This window comes from Lichenostomus cassidix, chromosome 10, assembly GCF_008360975.1.
Source record: "Lichenostomus cassidix isolate B80296 chromosome 10, HeHo_3.0, whole genome shotgun sequence".
In the NCBI taxonomy this organism is placed as follows: Eukaryota; Metazoa; Chordata; class Aves; order Passeriformes; family Meliphagidae; genus Lichenostomus; species Lichenostomus cassidix.
The window spans coordinates 10,589,503-10,617,313 of record NC_139491.1 but is presented as its reverse complement, the minus strand read 5'-3'; the positions used below and the strand labels follow the sequence as shown (position 1 = coordinate 10,617,313).

The 27,811-nt window shown below is 39.6% G+C and overlaps 2 protein-coding genes across 4 annotated transcripts; one reads left to right on the top strand and one right to left on the bottom strand.

Moving 5' to 3' along the window:
• Nucleotides 1-632: 632 nt before the first annotated feature.
• On the top strand, nucleotides 633-12,134 carry SLC24A5 (solute carrier family 24 member 5). 3 transcript variants are annotated; one of them, XM_085070621.1, is made up of 9 exons: nucleotides 633-699; nucleotides 2,052-2,231; nucleotides 3,507-3,590; nucleotides 3,680-3,783; nucleotides 4,103-4,203; nucleotides 4,973-5,256; nucleotides 6,204-6,410; nucleotides 9,090-9,191; nucleotides 9,745-10,067. In XM_085070621.1, the coding sequence occupies exons 2-9, from the start codon at nucleotides 2,165-2,167 to the stop codon at nucleotides 10,065-10,067; spliced, it is 1,272 nt and encodes a 423-aa protein (XP_084926747.1). In that variant the 5' UTR covers nucleotides 633-699; nucleotides 2,052-2,164. The 3 variants fall into 3 exon arrangements, with proteins under 3 accessions (XP_084926747.1, XP_084926746.1, XP_084926745.1); XM_085070620.1 differs by lacking the exons at nucleotides 633-699; nucleotides 9,745-10,067 and adding exons at nucleotides 1,554-1,661; nucleotides 11,106-12,134; XM_085070619.1 differs by lacking the exon at nucleotides 633-699 and adding an exon at nucleotides 1,554-1,661.
• MYEF2 (myelin expression factor 2) lies at nucleotides 10,425-27,811 on the bottom strand. The gene is made up of 17 exons (XM_085070622.1): nucleotides 27,528-27,811; nucleotides 22,694-22,923; nucleotides 21,438-21,490; nucleotides 20,156-20,163; nucleotides 19,948-20,041; nucleotides 18,892-19,083; nucleotides 18,225-18,378; nucleotides 17,772-17,821; nucleotides 17,622-17,685; nucleotides 17,373-17,474; nucleotides 17,131-17,181; nucleotides 16,988-17,056; nucleotides 16,610-16,708; nucleotides 14,296-14,367; nucleotides 12,872-13,074; nucleotides 12,711-12,762; nucleotides 10,425-10,957 (listed from the first exon to the last, which is right to left on the bottom strand). Exons 1-17 carry the CDS (start codon nucleotides 27,722-27,724, stop codon nucleotides 10,794-10,796), a joined length of 1,854 nt encoding a protein of 617 aa, XP_084926748.1. The 5' UTR covers nucleotides 27,725-27,811; the 3' UTR covers nucleotides 10,425-10,793.

Below are 27,811 nucleotides of genomic sequence, written 5' to 3'. Positions count from 1 at the left end.
GCAATTGCTGCACAATTTGCTGTTCCAGACAATTTTTCTCTGTCTTCCTACTGTAATAGTGGCTGTATGATTACATTTGTTTCAATACAAAAGGAAAACATCCACTTTTTCACCTTATCTCCTGTATCCTAGAGAGGAGTTGATCACATATTAGCCAAACACCATGGCTGCAAGGAACAAGAGTTTAGAGGGATTAGATGCAATGAAGCAAAACAGTATGTTCCCATTTTCACTCCTTGCTCACAAATGTGAGCATCAGGCCTGCACCTCACAAACAACAAGTAATAAAACAGGAACCCCAAAATGCCATTTGGCATCACGGGGTTGCAAATGTTTCTGGAGAATGTCTGCCAGTGATAGGAGGGAAACACAACTCTTTTCCTGAGAAATGAGTGACTGGGGAAGGGGCAGGGGTGATGACTTTACAAAGCTTAAAGACTGCATTTTACTATTTAATCTTCAGTTATACACATGACTTCATTGTGGAAAGGTCACCAGACAAAGGAGTTCAGTGAACTGGGTCTGAAGGGAGGAACTGTGTGTGCATCTCAGCTTTGCTCTTCAAAACCATTCACGTAAATGGAATGGCCATCTGCCCCTGTGAAGGGTGAGCCCAGTGCTCACACAGCCCGGCACAGGAATCCTGGGAATCAGTGAGAATAAGCAGAAATTGTCACAGGAGAAAAAAGGTCCTGGGGAGTAAGCTTAAATTCACCTTCTATCTCCCAACACACCACACAGCACCTGGGAATTCCGGTCAGCACCTTGCACCGAGACCCCGCTCGCCATTGCCAAAACCTTCGCTCTCCCCGAAACACAGGGCAGGACGGGGCGAGGGCCGGAGCGCGGCTCCCTGCGGGCCGCTCGGACGCGGCCCGGGCTCGGAGGCTCTGCCCGCAGCCCCCTGAGCCCCTCGCTGGCGGTGGCCAGTGGCAGGACCCTGAGAGCGGCGGTGGGATCCTGAGGGGGACGGTGGGATGCTGAGGGAGGCGGTGGGATGATGAGGGGGCGGTGGGATGCTGAGGGAGGCGGTGGGTGCTGAGGGACGGTGGGTGCTGAGCGGGACGGTGGGTTCTGAGCGGGACGGTGGGTGCTGAGCGGGACGGTGGGTGCTGAGGGGGCGGTGGGTGCTGAGCGGAGCGGTGTGATGCTGAGGGAGCGGTGGGTGCTGAGCAGGGCGGTGGGTGCTGAGGGGGCGGTGTGATGCTGAGGGAGCGGTGGGATCCTGAGCGGGGCGGTGGGTGCTGAGGGGGCGGTGGGTGCTGAGCGGAGCGGTGTGATCCTGAGCGGGGCGGTGGGTGCTGAGCGGGGCGGTGGGTGCTGAGCAGGGCGGTGGGTGCTGAGCGGGGCGGTGGGTGCTGAGGGACGGTGGGTGCTGAGGGACGGTGGGTACTGAGGGAGGCGGTGGGTGCTGAGCGGGGCGGTGGGTGCTGAGCGGAGCGGTGTGATGCTGAGGGAGGCGGTCCCCTGAGGGGGCGGTGGCGCGAGGGCGGGGGGCACGCGGCCCCACGTGACGCTCGCGCCCAGCGCCGCCGCCCCGCTCAGAGCCGCTCGCGCGGGCCGGGCGATGCGGGCGGGCACGCGGCGGCGCGCGGCGCTGGTGCTGCTGGCGGCGCTCGTGGCGTGGGGAGCGCGAGCGCAGCGCCCCGGGGAGCCCGCGGGTACGGCGGGACCGGGACGGGACCTTGGGGGGACCGGGAGGGGACCTTGGGGGCACCGGGAGGGGACCGGGACGGGACCTTGGGGGGACCGGGACGGGACCTTGGGGGCACCGGGAGGGGACCTTGGGGGCACCGGGAGGGGACCGGGACGGGACCTTGGGGGCACCGGGACGGGACCTTGGGGGCACCGGGGTCCGCTCTAGCGCTGCGCAGCCCGTCTCGCGGGCGGCTCTGTCCCGCCGCAGGTGTGCGGCGCTCTGGTGACATCGCTGCGACGGTCCTGGCTGTTCTAAAGACCGAAATCCAGCGCAGCTCGAATCCGCAGACGTCCCGCGGCCCGAGGAATGGAAAGGTGTCAGGATATGTAACACTTTTTCACTCAATTTTCAGAAAACGGGACGCGTTGCGTCCTCTCGTCTTCATCGGAGTTTCCTGAAGGATTTTTCACACCGCAGGAGAGAAAGGATGGAGGAATCGTTATCTACTTCATAATTATACTGTACATGTTTTTGGCCGTGTCCATTGTGTGCGATGATTACTTCCTACCTTCCCTAGAGATCATCAGTGAATGTAAGTGACATCCTCATCTTTTTCCTGTAAAACTGAGCAGCTTGGCATAAAACATACTCTTTCAAAAAGCTTCAAAGGTAGAGCGCTCTGAAAGAAAACTGAACAAGTTTCACTTCCCATGCAAAGAAGTCTATACAATATTTGATACATAGGATCAATATTTTATTGAAAAAAACTACTCTGAGTACACTGCACAGGTATTAATTTAATATTTGCTTTCTTTCTGCTTGGAGGAAAATCTTAAGAATCCTGAGTATTAACTAAACTGACAATTAACTTTGGGCTGCACAGTACTATGTCCAGGTAATTACTAGTAAAAGAAAAAAAAAAAGATGGTGGTGTGTGGAACCAAACCAAGAGACCAAAACTCTTCCTGGAGTTTTTCTTTTAATGCAGTGAACAAATATCAGGATGAGCTACTGCTTACATATTACAGGAGGGACAGGACTTCTGTGGTTACAAGGGTTCTGAGAAATCTAATCAACTTGCAACAATTCCCCTGGCTTCGGCAGACCACTGAAGTAAAGAGATGGTCTTGGCAGGGAGTTCAGCTTTTCACTGCCAAGAATTAAAAAAATTCCCTGGGGAAATTCATCCCTGAACTGGAAAACACTCTCCCAACTCAGAACACTTAGGGAAAATGCAAGCTTAAACACTGCTGTTAAGAGCTAGTGTTTTGTTTATTGATGATAAATAAACATTTAGACTTTTGCCATGGTCAGCCATACGTCCCTGTTCTTTGTGTGCAGGACTTGATCCACAGAGTGAGTTACATTTCAGAAACAGTCAACTTGCCAGAAAAAAAATCTCATTTCTTTGAAGCAGGACACAGGCTCTTATACTGTCCATGTGCAGTAAAATTTTGATTTTAAGATCACAGCACTGGTTTGAATTTAACTTGTGTTTGTGTAGTATAGATTTCCCTGGAACACAGACAGACTTGATATGGATCATATAACAATATCACACTACAGTCCACAGAATTTCCTCACAATTACTACCCACATGAAACATAGTTAAAGCCTGCATACAAATGCCTATTTTACAAGATATTTAAACCAATTTCTGTAATGAAGTTAGAAATAAACTAACCCAATAGATCAGGTCAACTTTCAAGATATTTTTTTATGAATCACAAATAAAGGCATTGACTGTATGAAAATAAAGTTTATTCTAGTAAACTGTAGTAGCATCTAACATTATATACTAATGCAAGAAAAGGGTACAAACTACTAAAGTATCAATGCTTTTTAAGCAATTCTTCTCTATCCTCAGGCCTTGGCCTCTCCCAGGATGTTGCTGGAGCAACTTTTATGGCTGCTGGAAGCTCTGCTCCAGAGCTTGTCACTGCTTTCCTAGGTAAGAGATGTGTTTTGACTCCTTAGAACCTAGAATTCTTTTCCGGGCATGCCAAACTGAAACATACCAGAGAGTCATTTTCCTTATAGGAGCTTTCGTGACAAAGGGAGATATCGGTGTCAGCACCATCCTTGGATCAGCAATATATAATCTTCTTGGTATTTCTGCAGCTTGTGGGCTGTTCTCCAGTGTGGTATGTATCAACTTTGATAGTTCTGCTCCTCAGAGCCAAATACTTATCTTTTCTCATTTGCCAACAAAAGCCAAGAGAGACTTACTATGACAACTGCCAAGTTTATTATTTAGTAGCAAAACCAGCATGTAATCAGTTTTAAGATAACTTGCTATGAAAGTTTTTAAAAACACTAACTTGTTAAATATCATACTTAAGTCATTCCTAAGAATCTTTAATTTTTACATAATATAGAAACAACATATTGATGCAGCATTTACAGCACTTAGTGAAAGTATTACAGAGAGGTTTAAGAAAAGTACATGACTCTGATCTGCAGGTTTCGAGGCTATCCTGTTGGCCGCTGTTCAGAGACTGTCTGGCATATACCATCAGTGCAGCAGCAGTCCTTGCGATGATATCTGACAACAGAATTTACTGGTAAGAGCACAAGTAGTGTTGAATTCATGTTGACTTGAGATTTGTGAGACAGTGTTTTGAAAAACAAACTAAAGTCCCCAAGCCCCAAACTTCAAGTAGCCTGAACTGCTGTTCACTAACAGAAATAAACATCCTGTTGGCTTTGAAAAACGTAAAAAGTCACGATGCTTGTAAAGGTTATTACCTAAACATTCAAACTCTGCATATGTATAAAGTTTGATCTGCATAGGTTTGTCTGTACAGATTTCACAATTTCTATGACAACTGTTCTGGCATAGCAATTAGTGTTCAGCATTTACTCTTTTTGAGCCTTTCCCTTCACAGCAGCAATGTTCAGCAAAACATTTGTCTGCCAGAAAAAGATCATGAGTTTCTGACATTTTAACTCTTCCATCAACACTGAAACTCCTGTTACCTCAACAAGACAGTCAGGTCCAGCATTAAGTCTCTTGAAGTTTCTAATTTAAGCATCACATGAAGACTCTATTTTGCAAACATCAGGAAAATGTTCAATCAGTAAGATCCCCTGAAAAACATGCAGCAATACAATACACAAACAAGATTCTGCAGGGGAGGGGAATTAATCAAACTGCTGAAAGACATGGGGACACTCACAAACTTCCATGACATTAGCCATACAATTGCAAATAGATGCTTTTGTGTGGTTTCCTTTTGCTACTCATGCAAATTTTCTCTCTCTCTCTCTCTCTTTATGCTAACCAGTATTCTTTTATACTGCATGTTATATAAAACTTGGTTTTTGTTCTAGGTATGAAAGTGCATCCCTATTATTGATATATGGGTGTTATATTCTGGTACTATGTTTTGACATTAAAATCAACCAATACCTCATGAAAAAGTTCAGTCCCTGCTGTACATGTTTTACAAAAGCTATGGAAGAGAATGCAGAGCAGCAGCCACTGGTTGGGTGGAGGGAAGAGAGTGGACCTCTAATTCGTCAACAGTCAAGAACAGACAGCGGAATTTTTCAAGACGAGCTGGACTACTCTCACCTTTCAACAAGCTTACATGGGCTTGATGAAATCTCTGAAGGTATAAGTATTATTACAGCTGTCTCTAGCACTCTGTATGCCTGTCTGCATCAATTCTAATCAAGAACAGATTCTGATATAGTATTGAGATTTTGCTCACAAAAGAACTCCAGCCTAGTATTTAAGTAGATCATTATTCTAACCTGGAATATAACATTCCTAAAAATCAGAATGGTGGTTTTTGTATGAAGTTAGTTGTTAAAGGAATGCAAGGATAGTTGCTCATTTGTGTCATATTAGAAATTCTGTCTTTGCAGTGTACATTTGCAACTTCTCAGCAACACTGCTTGTAAAATGCACTATCACCTGAAAGCAACACCAGTACTGTGCTAATATACACTGTTTCCTTATGACAATGGCAGGTTCATGGCCCAAAATATGCATGATACCAGAAGTAAAGGGACAGCTGGGATGTGGCCACAGGGAATGTTTCCTCTCAGGCAAAAAACACCAATTGGTACTTAATCTTGGTAAATGTTATGGGTAAACCTTTAGAAATAAATTCAATTTTCATCCACCCTAGTTCTCTCCTGGTGATGTGGTAATAACATTTTAATCGCAGAATACCAGGTTGGAAGGGGATCTCAAGGACCATCTGGTCCAATCTTTCCTGGCAAAAGCATGGTCCCAGATGGGCCAGCACCTGTTCAGCTGAATCTCAGAAGTGTCTAACATTGGGGAATCCACCACTTCCTGGGGAGATTATTTTACTGGTGATTATTCTCATTGTGAAAAAACATTTTTCTGGTGTGCAAGCAGAATCTCCCCAGAAGTAACTTGATTTCAGAATTTTGTCCAGAGAGATCTAGATACTGAGTAACACTACAGCTGAAGCTTGAAGTATTTTTCACCTTTTTTTCAGTATTCCCACAAGTAGAGGACAGTAATATATTGTATGCTATGGATTCAAACTTAATGCTACAATTTAAGGTTTTTTTTCCTCAACAGATCATCCGAATGTCTTCACCATGCCTGAAGCAGATATGAAGAGAATTTTGTGGGTGTTATCCCTTCCTATTATTACACTACTCTATTTAACTATACCAGATTGCAGAAGACAGTTTTGGAGGAACTGGTTCATGGTGACATTTTTAATTTCAGCAGCATGGATTTCTGCAATAACTTATGTTCTTGTATGGATGATAACAATAGCAGGTAGGTACCTAGAGTGTTGTTGCTATATAGCATCAACAAATCAAGAATCACTGAAAAAAGTTGTGAGGTTTCCTTTTCTACAAGCAACAGTCAGTTTAGCAACTCAGACTGTGCTTTTAAAAAACAGAACAAAGAAAAATAACAGAAACTTATGTCTGACTGCTTAGTTTGCCACCCTCTTCTATCCAATGATGGAACACTTTAGAGTTTAGCTGCTTCATACTGCTTACCATCACATGAATGAGAACTTTATGTAGCTACAAAAAACCCAGTCTATTTTTAAAAAAAGAGAGTTTCATTTAACTGCTTCATTAAGCAAAACAATTAGACACACAGCTATAAACTTGTCATGGTGAAGGCTGACAAACATGAAATCCACTAAGACTGGAATTAGAGGTCAAGGTTTTTGGAAAAGATCTGTTATTTCTGCACCTGTGTTTTCACAAATGTTATAGTAAGAGATTTGGCATTAAATTAACTGCCAAAAAAACTTCTCAAATTCTCAGGGTGTATATATGTAGACCTCTTACAAATCTTCATCATAAAGTGAAGCAGTAAAAGGATTGCATTTAAGTGAGAGAAGGGATATGAACTTGTGTGTAAAAACCTTCTCCTAAAAGTACCTCGAGGTATTAAATGTTTCCTCATCTCATTGTTTCTCCAGTCAGCCTGAAAGACATCCAGTTTTTAATTTTAAGAACAAGCGAAAACAAAACTCTAAAACTCTATATAGAAATTTTTCAAAGCTTGCCATTTTCACATTATGGCTCACTAATCCTACTCAAGCATTCTACTAGTTCGATATGAGTAACTCCTTGTTCAGTGCAGAAACAGACCTGCACATTGAGTAAACCCTTGAGAAATTACTAGTAGATCCCTGGATATAACACCCACCACATTAACCCCTTGGTCAAATAATTTTCCACTTGTACCTAAAGAGCAAGGGTTCACTGTCTGGATGCTAGAAGCCTTTGAAACAGGATTCAAGTCAACATTATTGCTGTTCTACAAGACAAAGCACTAATTCATAAGAAAGCAGGTACGGTGGAGATTCAAACAGAGTATTAGTGCACTTTCAAGAGTCATCACAGGTAGTACTGGGGTCTTTGGCCCACTACTTCTAGGTAAATTATATTCTATTCACATGTTAAAACACTACAAGTTACACATACATTATATTCAAGTCCAGGCTCTCATGAAAGTTGATTCAAAGGTTCTATCATTGCATAATCAGCCTATGAGAATGTCACAAAGGTATCATAGCTGGGGACTAAACTGGGATGGCCTAGAACAAACCTAACTTAGTACACCTTTCTGTTGCTGGCAAAGAAAATTTGACTACTTATAGCAACAGTGCTACTGATACATAAAATTAACTAAAGCCTAGAAAAATAAGACTATTCTGTCCTTATGGTCAGTTGCCAGAAAAAAAAAATAAATCCCTACACATTAAATAGAAGATAAATCTATCTAATAAAAAGAAAAATTAGATTCTCCTGAGTTTATATTCTGTCTTATAACCTTCAGAGGGCTAGAAACTAATGTTGGGTACATATGGCTGGTTCATTCAAATTTCACCTTGGTGTGAACCATTATGTTCCAGCCTGGATGGTTTATAAAAGCTGATTTGTTGGTCCCTCATCCTACAAATCTATTAGGAGTGATGGAAGGATAAAGAGAGTACAGATTCTGCAACAGGATCATGTTAGTCCCTCTGAAACCAACAAACAGTTTCAAATGTACATTTACTGGGCTGCTCTAGACTAAGCTGGTAAGTAATAGACAAGTATTGCTGACCTTGCTTAGAGTACTGCCTCTTATTTAGATAAAATTGCTCTTATTAAATGTGTCAAAATATTTCAAGTAAGAACTCAGATTTCAACAATATAAAATAATAAGATATTTTTTAGTGAAGAAAACAGTTGAAGCAAAATTAATTACTTAACAGCTTGACTAGAGGTATCAAATACTTCAGCATACTGATGCTTCTGAATGGTACAACTGCTAAAACAAAGAATCCCTGTATTTTAAAAGAGAAATTAATATGGTTACAGGACATTTCGGGCTAAGAAAACTAGAGAGTAGGGAAAAATAAGCTGCCCTTTTAATAACAGTTCAAAACTTTTAATTTAAATTAGTATTTACCTTAAGGAACTCACACTTCTAAGGGGTTACTTGTACTTTAAAGTCATATAAAAATTCTGCACTTTGATTCTTCCACATCACTTTCTAATTGGAGTGAAATGGTAAAGGCATGTAGTTGAGACAGTATTCTCATAACATCTTAACGACTGTCCATCCCAACAAAATTGTGTTTTTTCCCCTCCCCCTTTAAAGAGGGTGATTATAAGAGTTATTGCTTCATGAGACTTCTGAACACTAACAAGTAGATGCCCAAAACCTTCTACTTTATCTGTAAGAAAAAAGTCATATTTGCTATTCTCTTGACCACTGGAGACTTGAAGAACAAGGAAAGGTTGTCTTTGTTGCTGCTCTTGGTTTTAACTGCTTTGTGGTTCAGTCGCCTCACATGTAGTCAAGTTAGCTGACACATTCCATTTGAAATTACTGTATGATTACTGATTATTTCTCCAGCAAACAAAGTCAAAAGTACTCCCTTTGGATGAAACCTAACTAAAAACACACTTGCATTTTCTACTGTTACTTTATCAATGGCAGGTGAAACACTGGGAATCCCAGAGTCAGTAATGGGCCTCACCTTACTCGCAGCAGGAACAAGTCTACCAGATACAGTTGCAAGTGTGCTGGTGGCTCGAAAAGGTAAAGATTTTAGTATTTAGGCTCATGCCAAGGGATGTTTTTAAAAGGTACTATGAAAAAAAAGATTTGTAGTCAACATTTTGATAAATTCAAGGAGTAACCTCAAAATTTATGCTCCAGATTCTAGAGCTTAAGTATACTAAAAATAAATAAATAGCTTACCTGAAAAAGCTGTGGCTCAGACATTTAAAAACTTCTCAGAGTATCTCAGAGAAGTATTCTAGATTGGTTTACTTGTTGTTGATCAAGTATTACAGTTTTACTGCAGAACACAACTGTAGGTCTTGGTATTTTAAACATAACTGGACTTTATAATAGCCTGTCTAGCTTAATTTTAAGTGCAACTGTGCAGATGCTGGTGATTGAGGGAGACTTTTTATGGTTGTGGTACCCAAAAGCATGTTCTGTAGAATTGTGACTATAGTTCTTTCCATGAAAAATCTGAAAATGGTGCACAGTGAGAAACTGAGGGCTGACAGTCTGTTCCTCCAAAACAGTTTGGCAATTTCATGCAATACAATAAGCAAACTTATTTGTATTTCTTCTGTTACAGGAAATGGAGATATGGCTATGTCTAACATTGTAGGATCCAATGTATTTGATATGCTCTGTTTGGGAATACCCTGGTTTATAAAAACTGCCTTCATAAACACATCAGGACCCATAGAAGTGAACAGCAGTGGTCTGACATACACAGCCATTTCTCTTATCTGTTCTGTTGTTTTTATTTTTCTGGCAGTTCACCTGAATGGCTGGAAAATAGATAAAAAATTGGGAACAATTTGTCTTGTCCTGTACTTAGTATTTACTGTATTATCAATTTTATATGAACTTGGTATCATAGGAAACAATCCTACAAGGGTCTGTGGTAACTAGTTTTAATCAGTGATTATACTGATGAAAAAAATAAAAGCAGGAGAAAAAGACCAGTTTCTTCATTTAGTCAAAATGAAATTAAAAAAAAAAAAACAACTCCAAACTCCCATTGGGCTCTAAATCTTATATACAGAACTAAGTCATGTCATTAAAGTAATATTAAGTAGAACAAAACATCACAGCCTAATTGGAGCCCTTTCTTTTAAGAGTCAAGAATTACAGTATGACTACTACGCACATAAAAAACCAAAATTCTGAAAAAGACATCTACTTTTTACATTACAATGTTGATACACACTGGAGGGGAAAAATAAAAACCAGAAAACACTAAATAAATCCCACTATGCAATCTTGAGATTAACAGAGAAAATGGCTTATTTTATTAAAAACAGTATAACCATTCATTTAAACTGAATGACTAGAGACACTTGGCCTAATTTTCCAAAGGCACTGAGCATCCAAAGCATTCACGGTCTATAGGGACCTGCAGGTGCTCAGTGCCTCTAAAAAAACAACAAAAATCAGGCAAATTGTCTTTAAAAACCAAACATAGTAAGATTCAGTTAACAAGTATCACAGTATATTAAACACTATACTGTTAAAGGCTGGTGGGATTTAAAAGTTCCTTTTTACAGCTTTTGTAAGCATACAATGTTACTAAAAATGACTTACTAAGATAGAGAAGCTAAACAGACATAGGAATGTTCCTGAACACACAGTTTTAAATTATGCATTGCGATCCAAGCGGACATCAATTTCTCTGCCACTGATTTTTATGCCGTTCATTATCCTACAGGCCTTTTCAGCAGATTCTGGTGAGTCAAATCTGACTGTTCCACAGCCCTTTGATTTTCCATTCTCCATTTTTATTTCTGCAAACATTACATGACCTGAATAAATAAGTTAAAGAGCAGTTATTTCAAGTCCTGTGTGTACTAACAACTTAACTCAGAAGTGATAAAAAAACATTTTTAAGTATAATCTAGGGGAACATATAAAATTGGCACTTTCAGACTGATGGTACTTTCACTCATTCAGGCAAAGTGACACAGGACAAAACAGCAGTAAAGAATCCAAATCCAGATCCACTATCTTCAAACTTTCCTTCACACCAGCATAAGATGAAATATGCCTGTATTTGACCTCAAGTTTGAAACAAAGCACCCTGTAAGACTCTGGGAAAGGTTTGTCTGTCATTTACAGACACTAACAAAAGTGTGAGTATTGACAAGCATTAAATGAACTGCATCTCAATCTAGTCCACCATGCTCATCACAAAAACATACCAAGTAATAGCAATAATCAAGCAATTTTGTTAAGAAGCTGCAGAGCAAAATAAAAGCCTTTAAAACAATAAAGTTACCAGGCTGGGAGTGGTGGAAAAGTAGCATGGACTATTCAATTCCTGCTGAGCTTTCTTGAGGTTGGACACTCAGCTCACAAGGAAAACTTTTTATAAAGATGTCTTGGTACCTCTGAGAACTTTCAGTTCCTTGGAGCTAATGAATTTTTGCTTATGGTATGTTGTAGCACACCCTTCCTGAGCCCCAGAATGTCACTAGGAACAAAAACCTTTTCCCTGAAATACAAAGTCTTTCATTTTTAAATATCATGTAAGACTGGCCTTTCACTCAAAGAAATTGGATACCAGGAGACAGTCTTTGTGTTTCCTTATGATACTGATGTGAACACAACCTCTTGCTTCTAATTCTTAAAAGCAATTGAACGTAATTATTACATTCATTAGCTGACAAAGAGATAATGGAAAAAATTTGTGAACTACCTGAAAGTTGCTCAGGAGGTTAAGACTTAAAAAAAGAAAGAACCTGTTGCACTATATCCTCCATTTATTAAAAAAAAAAAATCTTTCTTCATAGTTGAACTGTGAGTTTCAATTTATATCAAATCTGTAACAGAACTATGATGACTGTCTTAGGCATCAGTAGTATGTTTTAAATCATTTATCTTTTCTGTCTACCCAAAAAAAGAAGTCATCCTGTAATTCAGTTAAAGCTCTCCGTTCTGAAAATGTTTTCAAAACATGTCATGTTCTACACCCAAGCTTTATTTTTCACTTATTTTTGTGAAAAGACCAACTTTTCTGAATTAGTTAAAAACAATTATTGAATATTTGTAGCAAACCTTTATTTCTTAAGATAAAGGAGAACAACAGTCTGCAAATAGGCTAATTAGGATCATCTATATGCATTAAAAAACATGTATGCTACACTGGCAAAATTACTAACTCTTGATTTGATGCAGTACCGTTTCTGGAAGTAATGCATGACCTGGATAGACCCAGGCTCCTGCATGTATTTATCTCAAAAGAAACATTACATTACATACTCTTACTGGCCAGAGAATATATCAAAACAGAAAAATTTCGAAGAGTAATTTTATTAATGGAATGGTTAAAGTTTATAGCAAGTGAGCACTCAGAGCCAACATAGCCCATACTCTACCTTGGTCTTGTGTTCCGTAATGCCTAAAAATTATTTATATAACTTAAGAAAGCTGGGTGAAATAAGAAAAATTAAACTAGCCGGACTCTTTTTCAGAGTAAGGCAACAGTCTCCCTGTTGTTATCTAATAAACACCAAATAACACATGAAGAGAGGACCAGGTTAAGGTTCATATACATACCACATTGACTGAATTTCTCCTTTAGCTTCTGCCAGGTCAAGTCAAAGGGAAGCTAGAATAAAAAAGTATTATTGATAACAAAATATTACAAAGAGAAAAAGAGCATGTAATCAAACATACACACAAAATAAGCTTGTGGTTTCTATATACTTAATTCTTACATTTCTCACAAATATCTGGTTGCCTTTAGAGCCTAATCTCTCTCTCATGCCACTTCCCATCGGGCCAGGCCCAAATCCTCGATCGATGTCCATGTTCCTGTCCAGGCCTCCACCCATGGCTGGTCCCATTCGATCAAAACCAGAACCCATCCGATCCATTCCCATTCCTCCAGCCATATTGTTCATACCACCCATTCCACCACCTACACAGAGAAAGAAATGGAGGATAAAATAAAATCTCTTTTTAGTAATAAAGACACAAGTATTTGATGTAAAGTTCTTGTCGCAGGAGAGAAATAACTTTATTAAAGCAGCTGTAATATAAACCATCACTTTCATACATACACAGTGATTTATCAAGTAGCACGGCTAGTATTTTAAGACAAAGCATTACAAGATACAGAGTGTCAGTCCTAAAATAAAAGTAAAACCAAACTGCATCAAGCTATTAGTCATGCCATCTAAGGTAGCAAAATGTTGAACACAAGAATTCAGATTTAAAGGCTGTCCTGTTTTATTAATAAAAATATGACACCCTTTACCAAGAAGATCAAATAAATAACTGTGGCAATATTAAGATACAGATCATTTGACCCAATACACTATTGTTTATTTGGCTTCCTGCATTCACATTCAGCTTTACTTAATGCAGCCATACCCACACTTAATTACAAAATCTTCCAAAGGAGGCATATTTTGCAGAGAACAGAAGTTACTGCAAGTACTGTAAAGAGCATGGACCTTCCTATGTGTCATGGTTTAAGCCTAGATAAAAATTACATACATGGGATGAAATATATTCATTTCTTTTCTATCAAGAACTAAGAGCAATGGCATTCAAATACTGTAATATTTCTGGATTCATAATTAAAAATTAATGTACAGTAAAACTATCAAGATCATTCACGAGGGACCCTCTCTTTAAGCCTTATGCCTTTCAAGATTGGCACTAGCAAGATTTCAGTTTCTCATCTGCTCTAGCCTGAGGAACTCAAGACAGTTGCTGCAATACAAACTCACTATTGGAGCTTTGCACAAACTTAAACTGAATGATAATCTGAAATTCAAGATTTTTTATTTCAATGATGACAGATTACTGAGGTTCAGCTTCAGGAAGTTTACACAAATAACTCTGCCTTCTCTGTCTTTTTTCTGAAACACCAAGTTTACGTTAATCACTTCTCCCTCCAAACTAGAAGTTGAAACCATTCCAAATCTAAGATTAATGGAAAGACTGTATTAGCTATTTTTCCTCTGAATTACCTCAACAAAACAGCTTTGAAAACTGTTAAGACTTCTCACATGCAACAGAATTCTGCTTCTTCTGTCAACAGCAAGACACTACACTACAAGTTCCTATGATACGGTATACACCATATTGCATTGCCTATGCATTTATGTTCTATTGAAACAAGTCAACCTACTCATTCCAGATCTTACTGGGCCCATGCTAGGTGCTCCCATTCCTCCTGCAAAAACACCAATCATTGCACCACCTAAACAGAGAAAAATAATGAAGTGACATACACTGAAACCACCAGTTAGTGAAATAAACAAAGCACACACTAATGAAGTGCACTGATCTCGATGTTACCTGGTGATATTTTTCTATGGGGCACTTTAACGTGTGCCTTTATTATACAAACTAAATAGGAACAACTAGTCAGCAACATTAGCTCCTCCTTTTCTACTATGAGATTTAAGCTACTCTGATTTCTTTCTAGCTTTTTTCCCCCCTGACAGTCTGCCAGCAGCACAAACATGGTAAAACTAAATGAGCCATTTCCCACATTGGGAAGAACAACCTCGAAACTCAAGGCTTTATCTTATTTGAACTTCATAGTATAAAAACTCAACAATTCTGCTGCAAATCAAACATCCTCAATTTTACTCACTGATACCATAGCCCAGTCAAAGACACCCTCCTTGATTTCAAGGTTACTAAAGCCTTCATAGCATTTCCTTTTAAGATACCAATAACCTAAATACTGTAACAGGAGTACATCAGGACCTTCCCTGATCGAACACAATATCTATTAACTATTTTATTTTTAAGTCCCTACAATTTCCTTCCATTATTTAAGATTAAGCTGAGAATCTCTAATCTTGGTTCTCAGGACACTATTTAAATGGTAAGATCTCTGACAGACTGTAAATTGAAGCTTGCTGGATCAACTGAATGAAAGACATATCAGTTTCTCACAATAGCTATGCTCACACATATCAAAACCAGTGTGTTACCAGAAGACTCATAAACCTACTGCTTGCAGAAACATTTATAACTGAAGTGGCCCTGCATTTTCACTCAGGAAACAGACGTTTATGCAAGTAGCCAGAGTGAAAGCATACACTTGATTTCTAAGACATTCATACCAAGGCATTAAGACTAGCTCAAAGGACAAGCTTACTACATTCATACCACTACTACACAATTATCAGAGCTTGAAGAGAAGCACACAAGTCACCCTTTGCTATGATTTGCCTCAACTAATAAAATTTTTTTAAAAATCAACTTTTAAACTAGATGAACCTTATGCTCTTAGCAGTTCTTCTCTTTCAAGGAGGTGAATTAAGGGAATGGAAAAGTAAGAGAAACAAGGAGGAGGAAGAAAAACTGTCTCCTATAATGCACTTTGCGTTCAGTTTTGAGCCCCTTAGAACAAGAGAGACATCGAGGTGCTAGAGTGTGTCCAAAAAAGGGCACAAAATTGATCAGGGCCCTGGAGCACAAGCCTTGTGAGGAATAGCTGTGGGAGCTTCAGCCTGGAGAAAATGAGACCCAGGGAGGACCTTTCTGCTCTCTGTAACTACCTGAAAGGAGGCTGCAGACACGTGGGGGTCAGTCTCTTCTACTAAGTAAGCAATAAAAAACAAGAGGAAATAGCCCCAAGTTAAACCAGGGAGGTTTAGACTGGATATTAGGAAAAATTTCTTCACAGAAAGGGTTGTCAATCATATGAATAGGCTGACCAGTGTAGTGGTGGAGGGATCTCTGAAGAGATTTAAATGACGTACATGTGGCTCCTGGTGACCTGGTTTAGTGGTGGACTTGGCAGTGTTGGGTTAAAGGTTGATCTTGGTGATCTTTTCCAACCTAAATGAATCTGTTGTTCATCCAGGTAACAGCATAGTAACCAAGTACAAGAAGGCTCTACTGTTAAGGACTTCCAAACCTCTGAAGATAGAAGAGTAACTCATTTGAGGGAACCCCACTGTCGACAAGACATCTTCTACAAACAAAACAATGCTGGCTCAGTTACAGAAGAGGCTAGTAAATACCATTCTGAGCTGTATGAGGCTCAGAAGGCAGGAAGAAAATTGAGGGCACCAAAATTCACCACTCTTGTCCAGTGCTACCTGATTTGCAATAAAAACAGTATCACACCATGCATTTGCAGAACAGGCTCCTGGAAGTTACTAAGGCTGTACATGGACAGAGTGTTCAGGATTATCAGAAGCATATTCTTCAACACCCCAAAGATTTAATACCCCTCAAAGTTATCAGTATGACGCCAAATGCTTTCCTCAAATAGTTATTCCATTTATATTTTATAGATGTAAAAAACCTCCAGACCTGAACATCTGTCCTAAGTGGTAGCTGCAATAAACACTCAGATTATATCTTTACAGTAATGACTGGGGCAGAATGGACAGAAGAAGATGACCAAATGAAACCAGGTCTCCTCTTCTAGCAAAACTCTTCCAATACTGTGTCACAGAAAATCTAAGTTACCATACCCATCCTTCCAAAAGACTCTCCAAAACCACGGTTCAATGCGATGTCACCACGGCCAAATTCTCTTTCCATGTTTCCTCCCATTCCACCACGGAACATTTCTGTAGAAAACAAAGCAAAAAAACAGGAATATTCTGTTATTTACATATAAGTTGATGCCCCTACAACACTTGATTCAGAGCTGCTTGTTTAAATAGAAGTTAGTCTAATGCACAAGTCAGAGGCACCTATTACACACTTAACTCTCCTGTCATTTCCTAGGTCTCCACTCATGCAACTACTTCCTTTGAACTCATCTATGTTACCCACCCCTAAATGGAGAGCCTTTAATAAATAAATATTAGCAAACTAATAAGTGTTCAGGAACGGTGTTCAACTACCTCCCATTCGGTTGACTCCAAATCCTCCCATATTAGGCATTCCTTCCATTCCACGAAATCCAGCAAGTCCTGTAAAATAAGGAAAAGTGTTTTCTATAGAGCATTAAAGAAATATTTCATGCAAAAAACTTCATTGCACGTACCGCCTCCCATTCTACTCATGCCACCAAATCCTGGTCCGTCTATTCCCATACCTTGAAACCAAAAAGATAAACAACATTTAGTACGTCCTAATGGATTTTTAAAAAGTCAGACACAGTTAAAATCTCAAAAGCACAGTACACAAGGCTTGCTTTGTCAAAAGCCTGTTGTTCTTCCAAATATAGAAATGACAATTTTAAACTTATAGCTCTGTACAACTTAAAAATGAAGAACATGGATTTACCTCCTGGACCCATGCTCCCCATGCCACCACCCATGCTCAACTGTGTTGCACTGATGGGCTGTCCACCTGGTCCAAGTCCCATACCAATGCCACCAAGACCACCTTGCAAACAAAAAAAGTAAGTAAGATCAGAAGAGAGACCTTCTTCTGCATCACAGAGACCACAGTAAGCAAAAGTACTACTAAACTGTACCATAACATGTATCATCATATATTAAGTGCAAGGAGTAGAAAACAGTGTGCACTCACGAGGTAATTGTGAGCTTTTGCTGTCCACAACACGAAAGTCTTCATGAGGAACTGATTTGTCATCCTGATAAAAAACAAGGATGTTATGCTATGATCCTTTCAAAGTTTTGGCAGAGACAGGTAAAGTAGAAAGAAATGAAAGCAACTTACCATTTTTACATGCATGGGTCTATCGAACAGAAACTGTCCATTGAACATAGCTGAAGAAATGCAAGTCAAGGAATCCTAAGAAGGCAATTTAACTATTTATGAAAAATCAATGTAATAACTTATTTTATTTCTGTACAATTATTGTGAGTCTTCTCTTTCCCTCCCTTATCTTTAGAAACCAAATTCAAGGGCCAGAAGATTCAATACAAGGTGTTAGGTACATTAAAGTTAGTTTCACAGTTGTCACACTCACACTCAAATTTTGCTCAACATAAGTAACTTTTAGAATTTAGTAGTAAATTCAGTCATTACAAATGTGATCTGCACAATATTACAAGCTAGTCCCTATACAGTAGCTACAAGGCAAATAAGCACTGTTTGCAAAACTATGCTGTCAGAAGCCATTACAGACTAATCAATATTTGATCAATTATTTTTCAAAACCAAGGATACATATTGCCTGAACAGCTTCAATTGCTTGTTCAAAGGTAACTGTTCCCATTCCTCGACTCTTGCCGTCTTTATCTTCTTTGATGTCTGCACGCTTCACAGTTCCAGCAATGCTGAATACCTCCTTCAGTTTCTTCCAGCCAACTTTAAAGTCAAGCTTAAACACAGAAATATATCAATGACTTCAATGCACAACTCTGTTCTGCCATTACATTTGGAAGAGATTTTTGGCATTGCTGTTAACTCTTCATTGACAAAATGCCTGGTAATTGTAAACAGTCAAGATTTTGTAATATACACACACTGCACTAAAGTCCAAAAAGTCAACTAAAACCAACTTTATTACATTAGTCTAAAGTAACCAGCAAGAAAAACTGAAGCATATATTTAATAAAAAAGAAATGCAATTGTAAATAGATAGCAAAAAGATGTATAAAACATTTTTGAATCAACAGATGACTCTGCAATAACTAAAAGTGCATGTCAGTCACAAGAGTTTAGTGTATCTTTCCATGTCCAAAATCTGAGAACATATCCAACATTTTTAGTTGAATATACTTATTGTGAACAAATTTCCAACTTCCTCTTTATATTAAAACTGAACTACACAGGTATAAGATGTCTTATAAAGATCAAACATTGAAGTTATAAAATACAGTTTTGAGCTCACATTGGCAACAAAAATCGTGGATCCAAGCCTGCCTGCTTGCAAATTACTGATAACCTCAGGAGGAATGTTTGGATTATTGAGAATAGAAGGTGGTAAATTCATCATTCCAGGTGCCGCATCAGGTCCATGTCCTCCTGGAAACTGTCCTCCTCCCCGCTGCAATGCCCTCCGAGCATGTTCCCCTTCAGGATCCTGAAACATGGGCACAAATAAAGCCACTTTGTGATCAACAACAGGACTGGTAACAAACAAAATGGTACTATTCAAAATTCTGCATAAACCCGTCAAAATTATCAACTAATATACTTGTCCATGTCAGAGGCATCAAGAACTGAATTAGCATGGAGACCTAATTGCCTCACCTCTAGAGGTGGGTCCTTTCAGATGAGGGTTGAGGCATATTGGCAAAGCACTTGTAGAGGAAGCGTGCACTGCCACTTCACATGCTGTACCTAGCCTATGGACAAGTAGAAAAGATTTCAAGCTAAAGGACTGTCAGTCTAGCACTTTCTTCCAAGAACTGAATTAATTTAATTAGGTGGTGGTTTTCTTTATTTATTAATACCGTTATTAAAATTGTAACAGGACAAGAACTGCATCAGACACCATCATATACTACAGCACTACACAGAAATGCTGACATTATTTCACTTTCCAGACAGCACAACTTCTTTATTTCCAGCCCCATTTTTGCACATATGTAGTAGTCTAATAATTAGTTCATTCTGAGTCATATTTTGAAGGAGGTAAGCAATATAAACACAGAAATACTAAGGCTGGAAAAAGACCTAATGTCACTAAGGTAAGAATATGAAGTTAAAATTGTTTTAACAAAAAGCATTAAATTATTTTGACTTTAGGACACGCTTTTTGTCAGTTTACTTGGCATAGTACCCAACATGCTACAAGCCAACAGTCAGTTCAGCCCATTAAGAAAATTTCACAAAAAATGAAACTGGAAATTACACATCTAGGATTCTCAAAACACTGTACTGTCATCTCAGTAGCTGTAGTATCTTCACTACTTCAAATCCAAAAAAGCAGCAATAACCATACCTCTTTAATATTCAGGGGTCTTCCACTAAGATCATATTTGTTCATAGTGTCTAATGCCTTCTTAACAAATTCTTCATCTTTGAATTCAACCACACTTAGAAAGAGATCAAAAACATTTAGAGTATTAAAATAAAGTTTAAAATGCCAAAACTAATAGAATGCTTGGATAGCAGTGTGCTTCTACACACATAAAAAACAAGAAACTTACCCACAACCCTATATCCATGAGATTTGTCATCATATGTAAAGAGAAAACAAGCAAAAAAACAAAGAGTCAGTCAGTACATACGATAAAGCAATGAAGATTCCAGTTAAAGATCCCAGCTCACTGTTAAGTAACTATACAAGTTATTTTCAGCTTCAAAATCCATAATACATGCTCTTTAGTGGTAGCCAATCTGAATTTCTCCTACTTTCTCAACATACATACCTTTCAAATCCAAGAGAATACATTATCTCTTACACTCTTTGAGTCAAACCAAAATTGGAAAAATGCCACACAGATCCATGTAAGGAGAACTGGGAAGAGGAGGTGGGAGGGAAAGGTTGGAAAGAAAATAACCCCAAAACATAACCAAAAACCAATCAAGACACTCATCATGTCATTAAATGCTGTCCACTAACTACAAAATTCAAATCTACCTACATCAAGTACACCAGTACAATGAAAAAGGAGTCTGCATACCTCTTCAGTACTACAGCGTAATTGAGAAATTACCTTATATTCTTATAACCTCATTGACTGCACCAGAATCCTTCTATAAAGCAAAGAGTTGAGGATTTCTTTAAATATAGCAAAGCTGACAGCATCTTTTAGTTTTAACAAGTATTAAAGAAAGTAATTTACAACAATTGATACAACCTCAGTTAAGACTCAAACCTGCATTTCTCACATTCTCACTGCAGGTTTGGAGCTGCTATTGGCCAAACTTTTGACTATTTTTAAGAAGACAGAGGAGCTTTAACAATCTTCACTACTAGTGCCTCATTGCAGGCACTCTGTTGGCTACCAACCATCTCCATCCATGTAGTTTAAAGAAAGCAAATACATTAACACAGTGTTTGAAAGTACCAGCCCTGCAAAACTCTGAAATCAGGCACTTCACCCAGTATATTCTTAGCTAACATTCTATATTTATTGGCCCCAAGAAGAGAATACTACGCTAACAAAATTTAAATAAAATGATTGGTTTATTTAATGTCCTTTATATGAAACAGATTTGTACCAAGACAAAGGTGCTGGCTAAAAAGAAGAATTAAGTAAATTCCATTTATTAACATTTACAGAAGTACTTTGTCCCTTACAACCAGCTAGTGTGAGTTGCATGAAGGTGTCAGACTACTTCTAATACAGAATCCTCAGGGCTACCTTAATGAAAATCATTGTAAAAATGAAACTTACTTTCCAGTAACTGGTACAGGTATTATACAAAAATAAAACTGCTGAGGAACTTTTAAACCTCTAGCAGATTGTTGCCCACGGCACTTACCCTTGATTTTCCTTCAGCATCCTTAAACAGCTCCACGTATGTAACCTCACCAACTACATAAGACATACAAAGGGAAAATACCAAGAGACAATGCATTTAAACACCAGTATCTTTCTTTACTGTGCCCCTGTGCACAAGTCTACAGAGAATCACCTATTATTCACCAACAATCAAAACCAGACCAACGTACCTCCTGTCAATGGCTATATAATTTAGCTAGTTTTCAGAAATATGCAGCAGCCACATTCTCAAAAGCTAAAAACAAACAACTATATTTAACCTAATTCATACTACAGATCATATTTTGGCCAGTATGATATAGTTGGTGAACAAATTCAGATATAGACAGTCCCTTAACCTAACAAATGTAACGTCAACGTTCACTGAAAAGTGTTACATTTATCATCCTACTCACAACACCTGTTTTAAGGTGACTTTCTACCTGAATATCTTCAATCATAAGTTTGCCTTCAATAATAACCAAATTTACACATCAAATATTTCACAGCAAGCGACTCACTTTCTAAAGTAGGAAGTTTCAGTAAATAAACCAATCAAATAGTCACGTCACCTTACAACAGATAAACCAGCAGTTACAAAAGAGGGGTCTGGCATTTTTCACAGCCTAAAAGCCAAGTGTGCTTTGCATTACTTTTGAAGAATCAATTTTTCAAGGAAAACACAGAACTAACTTTTTACAAAATCCATATATTATCATTATTTTACCCCAAACTTAAAATAAAATTTTTGGGCCAGTCAGATTTCTCTATCAGAACTGCAACAATAGTAACAAGCTTTTAATACAAATCTCCAGACAAAGAGTCATGGCAGTAGTGACAATGCAAAGTTAATGCCACAGCCAGATTCCACCAAAGAAATACAAAACAACTTTTGAAAGACATCCCTTATTATTCAGGTTAACACACTTAATGTGTTGCTTAAATACAATAGCCCTTAGAGAAAAAAAATCTAAAAGAACTACAACTAAACAAAACACAATCTCTTTAAGAACTCATGAGGTCATGCATATACTCTCTACTGTCACACCAGAATGGCAGAAGATTGTGAGCACTTCATTTACGCAGCCTACCCTGCAATGCAATTGTCTCAGATGAAAGAGGGGGAAGGGAGATAGATGTACCAGTAAAGGCCAAAACAAAACAAGTCAAATCAAATACGTGTGGCTCAGAGGACACATCAGTTGCTTTTAAGCCCTATCTGTTTCTGTGTGAAGTGTATTATAAGGAGTGAGTTACCTTTCTCTCTCATAAGGTCTTTAATAGCTTGCCATTTCATGTCATATGGGATGTTGCTAATAAAAACTCTATTGCGATTAACAGCCTTCTTGTCTCCAGAGCCTGCATTCTTCTCCTTTGCATAGGGGTGGAATCTATTCTTGTTTCCAAGAGAAGGGATTGCCTTCGGTTTTGCACTGTACTTCTCTTTCACAGGTGCTTTCCCTTCTTTTGCTGTCTCATCATTATCCCTACATTAAAAAATAAAAATCCAAACAAAAACACTATTAGTCTTGTGTTGGATCATTAGACTATCATATTTCCTACCTATATAACTGAGTATCTCCTATGCTATTGGAACTCCAAGGATGTTAAATGATGCTTTTCAAATTAGGAAAAACAAATTCCTGCTACCAGTGTAACTCCAAAATACACTGTTTTATCGAGAACAAAAAAAAAGTTACAAAAGTTACAAAAGTTAGGAAAGGACATCTTGCTACTTCAGTTACATTCCATTTCACAGAATTATAGAATCCTAGAATGGTTTGGGTCGGAAGGGACCTTAAAGATCATCCAGTTCCAAGCCTCCTGCCATGGGTGGGGACACCTTTCACTACACAGGATTGGTCAGAATTCCATCCAACTTTTAACACTTCCAGGGATGGGGCATCCACAACTCTGGGCAACCCGTGCCAGCACATCCTGTCTGTCAGGACTCAGAAAGATGGTACTATGAAACTACTACAAACACCAAAACAGAAGGATTGAAAAATCAGCTACAGCACCCATCATGCCTTGGTGCGTTGGTAATTTTCACATCACACTTGCCCAAGTTACAGGATATTGACCACAGAAGTGAGAGTAGAAACGGTCTAAGTTTGACAGTTGAAACAGCTTGGGATGCTTCATTCAATAATAATAATATATCAAAATCAACTCCAATAGGTTTTATATCAAATTATGTTTTATCTACCCCATAAATAATTTTTACTCACAAGTTGTGCCAGACTACTTTTAGATAGCAATTAAAATTCTATGAAGAAAAACAAATACTTTCTCAGTTTCACTGCTTAATACTACTAGAATTTGAAAACTTGCTAAATGCATAGGAAATAGCTGTATTAAGCCATGCTATGAATCTAAGACTAATTAAGCAACCAGTTATTATCTACTAAAAGCAACAAAATTGACTTCTGGCCCTCCGTCTTTCAAAAATTCACCAATAGCACCAAAATTCTCCATTTAAAAAATTTTTATTTTTTAGATGAAAATACAAGATACTTTGCTGCTTCTCTTTTAAGGCAGCCCAAATCTCAACTTCAATAAGACCATACATTTTTAACGTAATTACAAGAAATATCCAGAACTCTTTAGCACACTTCATTGCTGTTGTTACTATCATGTGGTCATTTAGCATGCTAACAGAGGCTCAAGGTGCCTGAATTGTTACTTTTAAACAGGAGAACTGCTGAACTGGAAGAATCCACTGAATAAAGCCACACAAATGTGATCTACTAAACAGATGCTACTTAGAGATACTCATCATTGCCTACTTAAAGAGAAACTTTAAAAGTACTTTTACACAAACATGTACTTTTAAAATCCCAGCATTAGCATCTTGAGCAAGAACAATTAGAAGCCGATGTCCTACGGGACTGACAGAAGTGAGTAATTGTGAACCCTCGTTCTTAAATTACATCATTATCTTTACTGTATTTCCCACATTTCAGAAGGCTTAGTTTTTATCTCATTTTGACACTTCGGAAGGTTTCTGGTGGAAAATTAGCCAAAACAGGCATTTCAGTTTTACAACCACAACATATGGCAAAATCAGTGATTGTGATTAACTGACATATTTTCAGCTCTCTGCAGAGTTAACAAAACATTGAGTAAGTGGCAGTCTTGCCCTCAAAAGCACATGCAAGTAGCTTTCCATGAAGCCAAATGTATTATCTATGCAAGCTTGGGCACTTTTCAGGGAGGAGTACATTCAAATACATCAGTATTTCTCCCGTGACTTTTTCCCCAATTTTGAAATACCCATATGGTATGAACTTCACAGTCCTTGTGTTTACAAGTGGATTAAGAGAGGATTAGCAACTGGGAAATGCACAGATACTCCTCTGGGGCAAGTATTTGTAAAATTTAAAACATTTCAAGTCAACAACACGTTATCTGGTTCAAGCATCCTGCAACTTCCCTCTGCACCATCCCTCCTCCACACCATCCTGTCTGTGTGACAACACAATTCTTGTGTGGCTGTGTAATGAGGTGAAATGGAAGGAACAATGCAGGAACTGGAGGGAGCCAGAGAAGAGAGGCAAAGAGCAGAGTATCAGGTCTTCCAGTCAGATCAGTTTCTTCCAATCCACTCTGATTTGCAAATGCAAAACTCCTGCCTAATGGGACTCCTAATAAAAATCTGAGTTCTTCCTTAAGTTTTAGGATTAGAGCAGTGGATTCTCTTCAGCCTTTTAATCTCTTTCCTGCTTAAAGGATTATGAAACAGCCCCTTGGTGCTCAATGTAGTGCACAGGACGAGACAGGTCTCCAAATATGGAATCCACAAGCTCTGCAAGACCTGGCTGTACAACTCAGCAGAGCACAGAAGACATGAGCCTGGCATAAACTCCTAAATCTGGGTGGGAGACAAAGCAACACTTCACTTAGTCTGCGGATCACAGCCAGTCTCCTGAAAATAGAGGATTAATTAAAGAAACAATCCTTCTTGCAAAACTCATCTGCCAAAACCAACATAGGCCAGTGAACAAGCCGGAGGCAGAGATCCTTTTACAATTCTTACCCTCCTCCTTGAATATTAAAAGTAATTGCAATCAAATAATACATTCAAAGCAATGTCACATTAGTCACCTACCAACCACAGAAAAGACAGACTAAGAAACTATGAACTGACATTTTCATGGGGGAAAAACAATAGTAATTTCTAGTCTTTACCTTTTGTATGAGCTACACATTTCATAGACTAAATTAATATTTGCCTGTGAAATCACAGACCATCACCATTCCTAGGATTGGAAAAAAGATGTCTACAATTAGTTCATTAAAAAAAATGCATATGATCATTGATTTGAAAGAGCAATTACACCTTTTGGAATTTAAAAAAAAAAAAAAAAAGCTTCTGAACTTTCCATAAAGTTTTGGAGACAAAAAGACGAGCTTTCCGCATGCAAAACTAGAAGCCTAAAAATAATATGTGCAGGATCTATCAACATGAAAGCCCTAAAACTTGATTTTTTAAAACAAACTTCTACTCCTCTCCTCACAAGTGTCCACAATAAGCTCAGCAGACAGAACTGCAAGAAGATCACAACATGTGATTCCAAAGCATATAGATCCCTTTAGCTTTGTTGCACTGAACAATTCCACTGCCCAATACAATACACTTAGGGAAGTGGGCAGATTGAGCCAGGATTCCTCTACAGTGTAATGAGTGCTAAGCAAGCCAGGTTAATTAAATACTTTTTTTTAAAGAAGTACATTTCATCTACACACTGAAAGATTAATCCTTTGTACATCTGTTTGGGGGAAGACTAGAAATGGTATGTGAAAGAATCAGATTTGTACCTCTGTTAACAAGAACTCCCTGCTACTTTTAAACTTCAACTTGTAATTTCTACCATGCAGAATGACAGACTTCATTTGCTTGTGATGTTTTGGATAGAAAAGAAGACATTGTTGACAAGAGGGATACAGAGAAATTACATAATTTCAACAGTCGTAACCCCAAAGGGCAATAAAATTTATACTAGAAGGGGCAAATGAGTCGCAATCTTCCTGTGAAAATTCAATTCTAATCAATTTGGAAGCTGAAGGCCAGACTTGTGGGAAAAAAACCCAAATCCACAACTTTTATTTCACAGTAGAGTAAAATCTATAACTTGTAAACTAAACTAAATTTCACAGGGAGTCAAGTAAAGGCATGAAGTACATCTTTATTCCTCCAGCTTTATACTGATGTTGATCCCACATGCACTTTATTAAATACAACAGTATCAGAGCAGGGCTGCTTAGAACATGTCAAAACTTCACAGACATCAACAGCTTTGATGTACTGCAACAATAAGTTTACTGTAAATGTATTTTTCCTCCAAGATCTGAATGAGAACGGAAGAGATATTGAAATTCCAACGGTCTGAGGCCGAAACCCAGCTCATGTAAGGAGTGACGACCCTCAAGGCCTGACATCAAGAACAACCACGCACACAAAGTTATTCATGGTATTGTTCCAGAGAGCTGGCAGTTCCAGCTCCTTTATACTAAGTTCTTTTTAGACCTGCTATACAAGACACAATTTTACATACTCCGTGTATGAAAATGTTACAACTTCCAAGAAACCTTCGTGCATGCATGTGGCGCGTTTGTTTGTTTTTAGAAAGTAAGTTACTATAGGGCTGTCTTACCCTTCTCACGTAGACAAAGACTAAGTCAGAGGCTTTACAAAACACACTACTTCGGCCAGAAGTGCAAACGTAAACGGCACCAGAAACGATGCGAACACTCCTTAGGAGTATCACGTGGGAAGCGGCCCGCCAGGTAGCACAGCCCGGGGCTCGGAGCCCAGCCCAGCCCAGCCCGCGGGGCAGCCTCGCACCGCGCAGCCCTCAGCGGCCGCTGACCGAACCGCCACCTGCCCCGCGCCAGGCCGCGGCCTCCCCGCGCTCCCGCAGAGCTCCCGGGCCGGAGGGCTCCCCCGCAGCCCCAGCCCGGCCGGGCCCCGTCCCCGCGGGAGGGGAGGAGCCCAGGGGGCGGGGGGGCCGGCCACCTCCTCCCGCCGCGCCCCCGCTCGCGCTGCCCCCGCCGCCCGCCCGCCCGGCCCTGCCCTGCCCTCACACACATTTTGACGCCATTTGCGCTGCCCGCGCCGCTCCCGGGTGCCGCGGCCGCCGCCTCCTCATCCTGCGGCGGCTGTTGCGGCGTCTGTTGTTGCGGCGCCGGCTGCTGCGGTTGCTGCGGCGGCGGCTGCGGCGCCTGGCCGGCCGCCTCCTCGGCTCGGCGCGGCGCGGCCGCCTCCGCCCTGTCGCTCTCCGCCATGTCGTGCCGGGCCGCGGCCCCGCGACCGCCGGTTTGAAACGGGCCCGACCGCCTCGGCCTCGCCGCGCCGCGCCGCACCAAGTCTCG

Coding starts and splice junctions, on each gene's coding strand:
- MYEF2 (XM_085070622.1), bottom strand. CDS start 27,724: ATGGCGGAGAGCGACAGGGCGGAGGCGGCCGCGCCGCGCCGAGCCGAG. Junction 19,084..19,947: donor GACCCCTGAATATTAAAGAG/GTATGGTTATTG, acceptor CCCATGTTTCAG/GATCCTGAAGGGGAACATGC. Junction 12,763..12,871: donor ACCAGATATTTGTGAGAAAT/GTAAGAATTAAG, acceptor TTTTTATTCTAG/CTTCCCTTTGACTTGACCTG.
- SLC24A5 (XM_085070619.1), top strand. CDS start 1,568: ATGCGGGCGGGCACGCGGCGGCGCGCGGCGCTGGTGCTGCTGGCGGCG. Junction 3,591..3,679: donor GCTTGTCACTGCTTTCCTAG/GTAAGAGATGTG, acceptor TTTTCCTTATAG/GAGCTTTCGTGACAAAGGGA. Junction 6,411..9,089: donor ATGGATGATAACAATAGCAG/GTAGGTACCTAG, acceptor TATCAATGGCAG/GTGAAACACTGGGAATCCCA.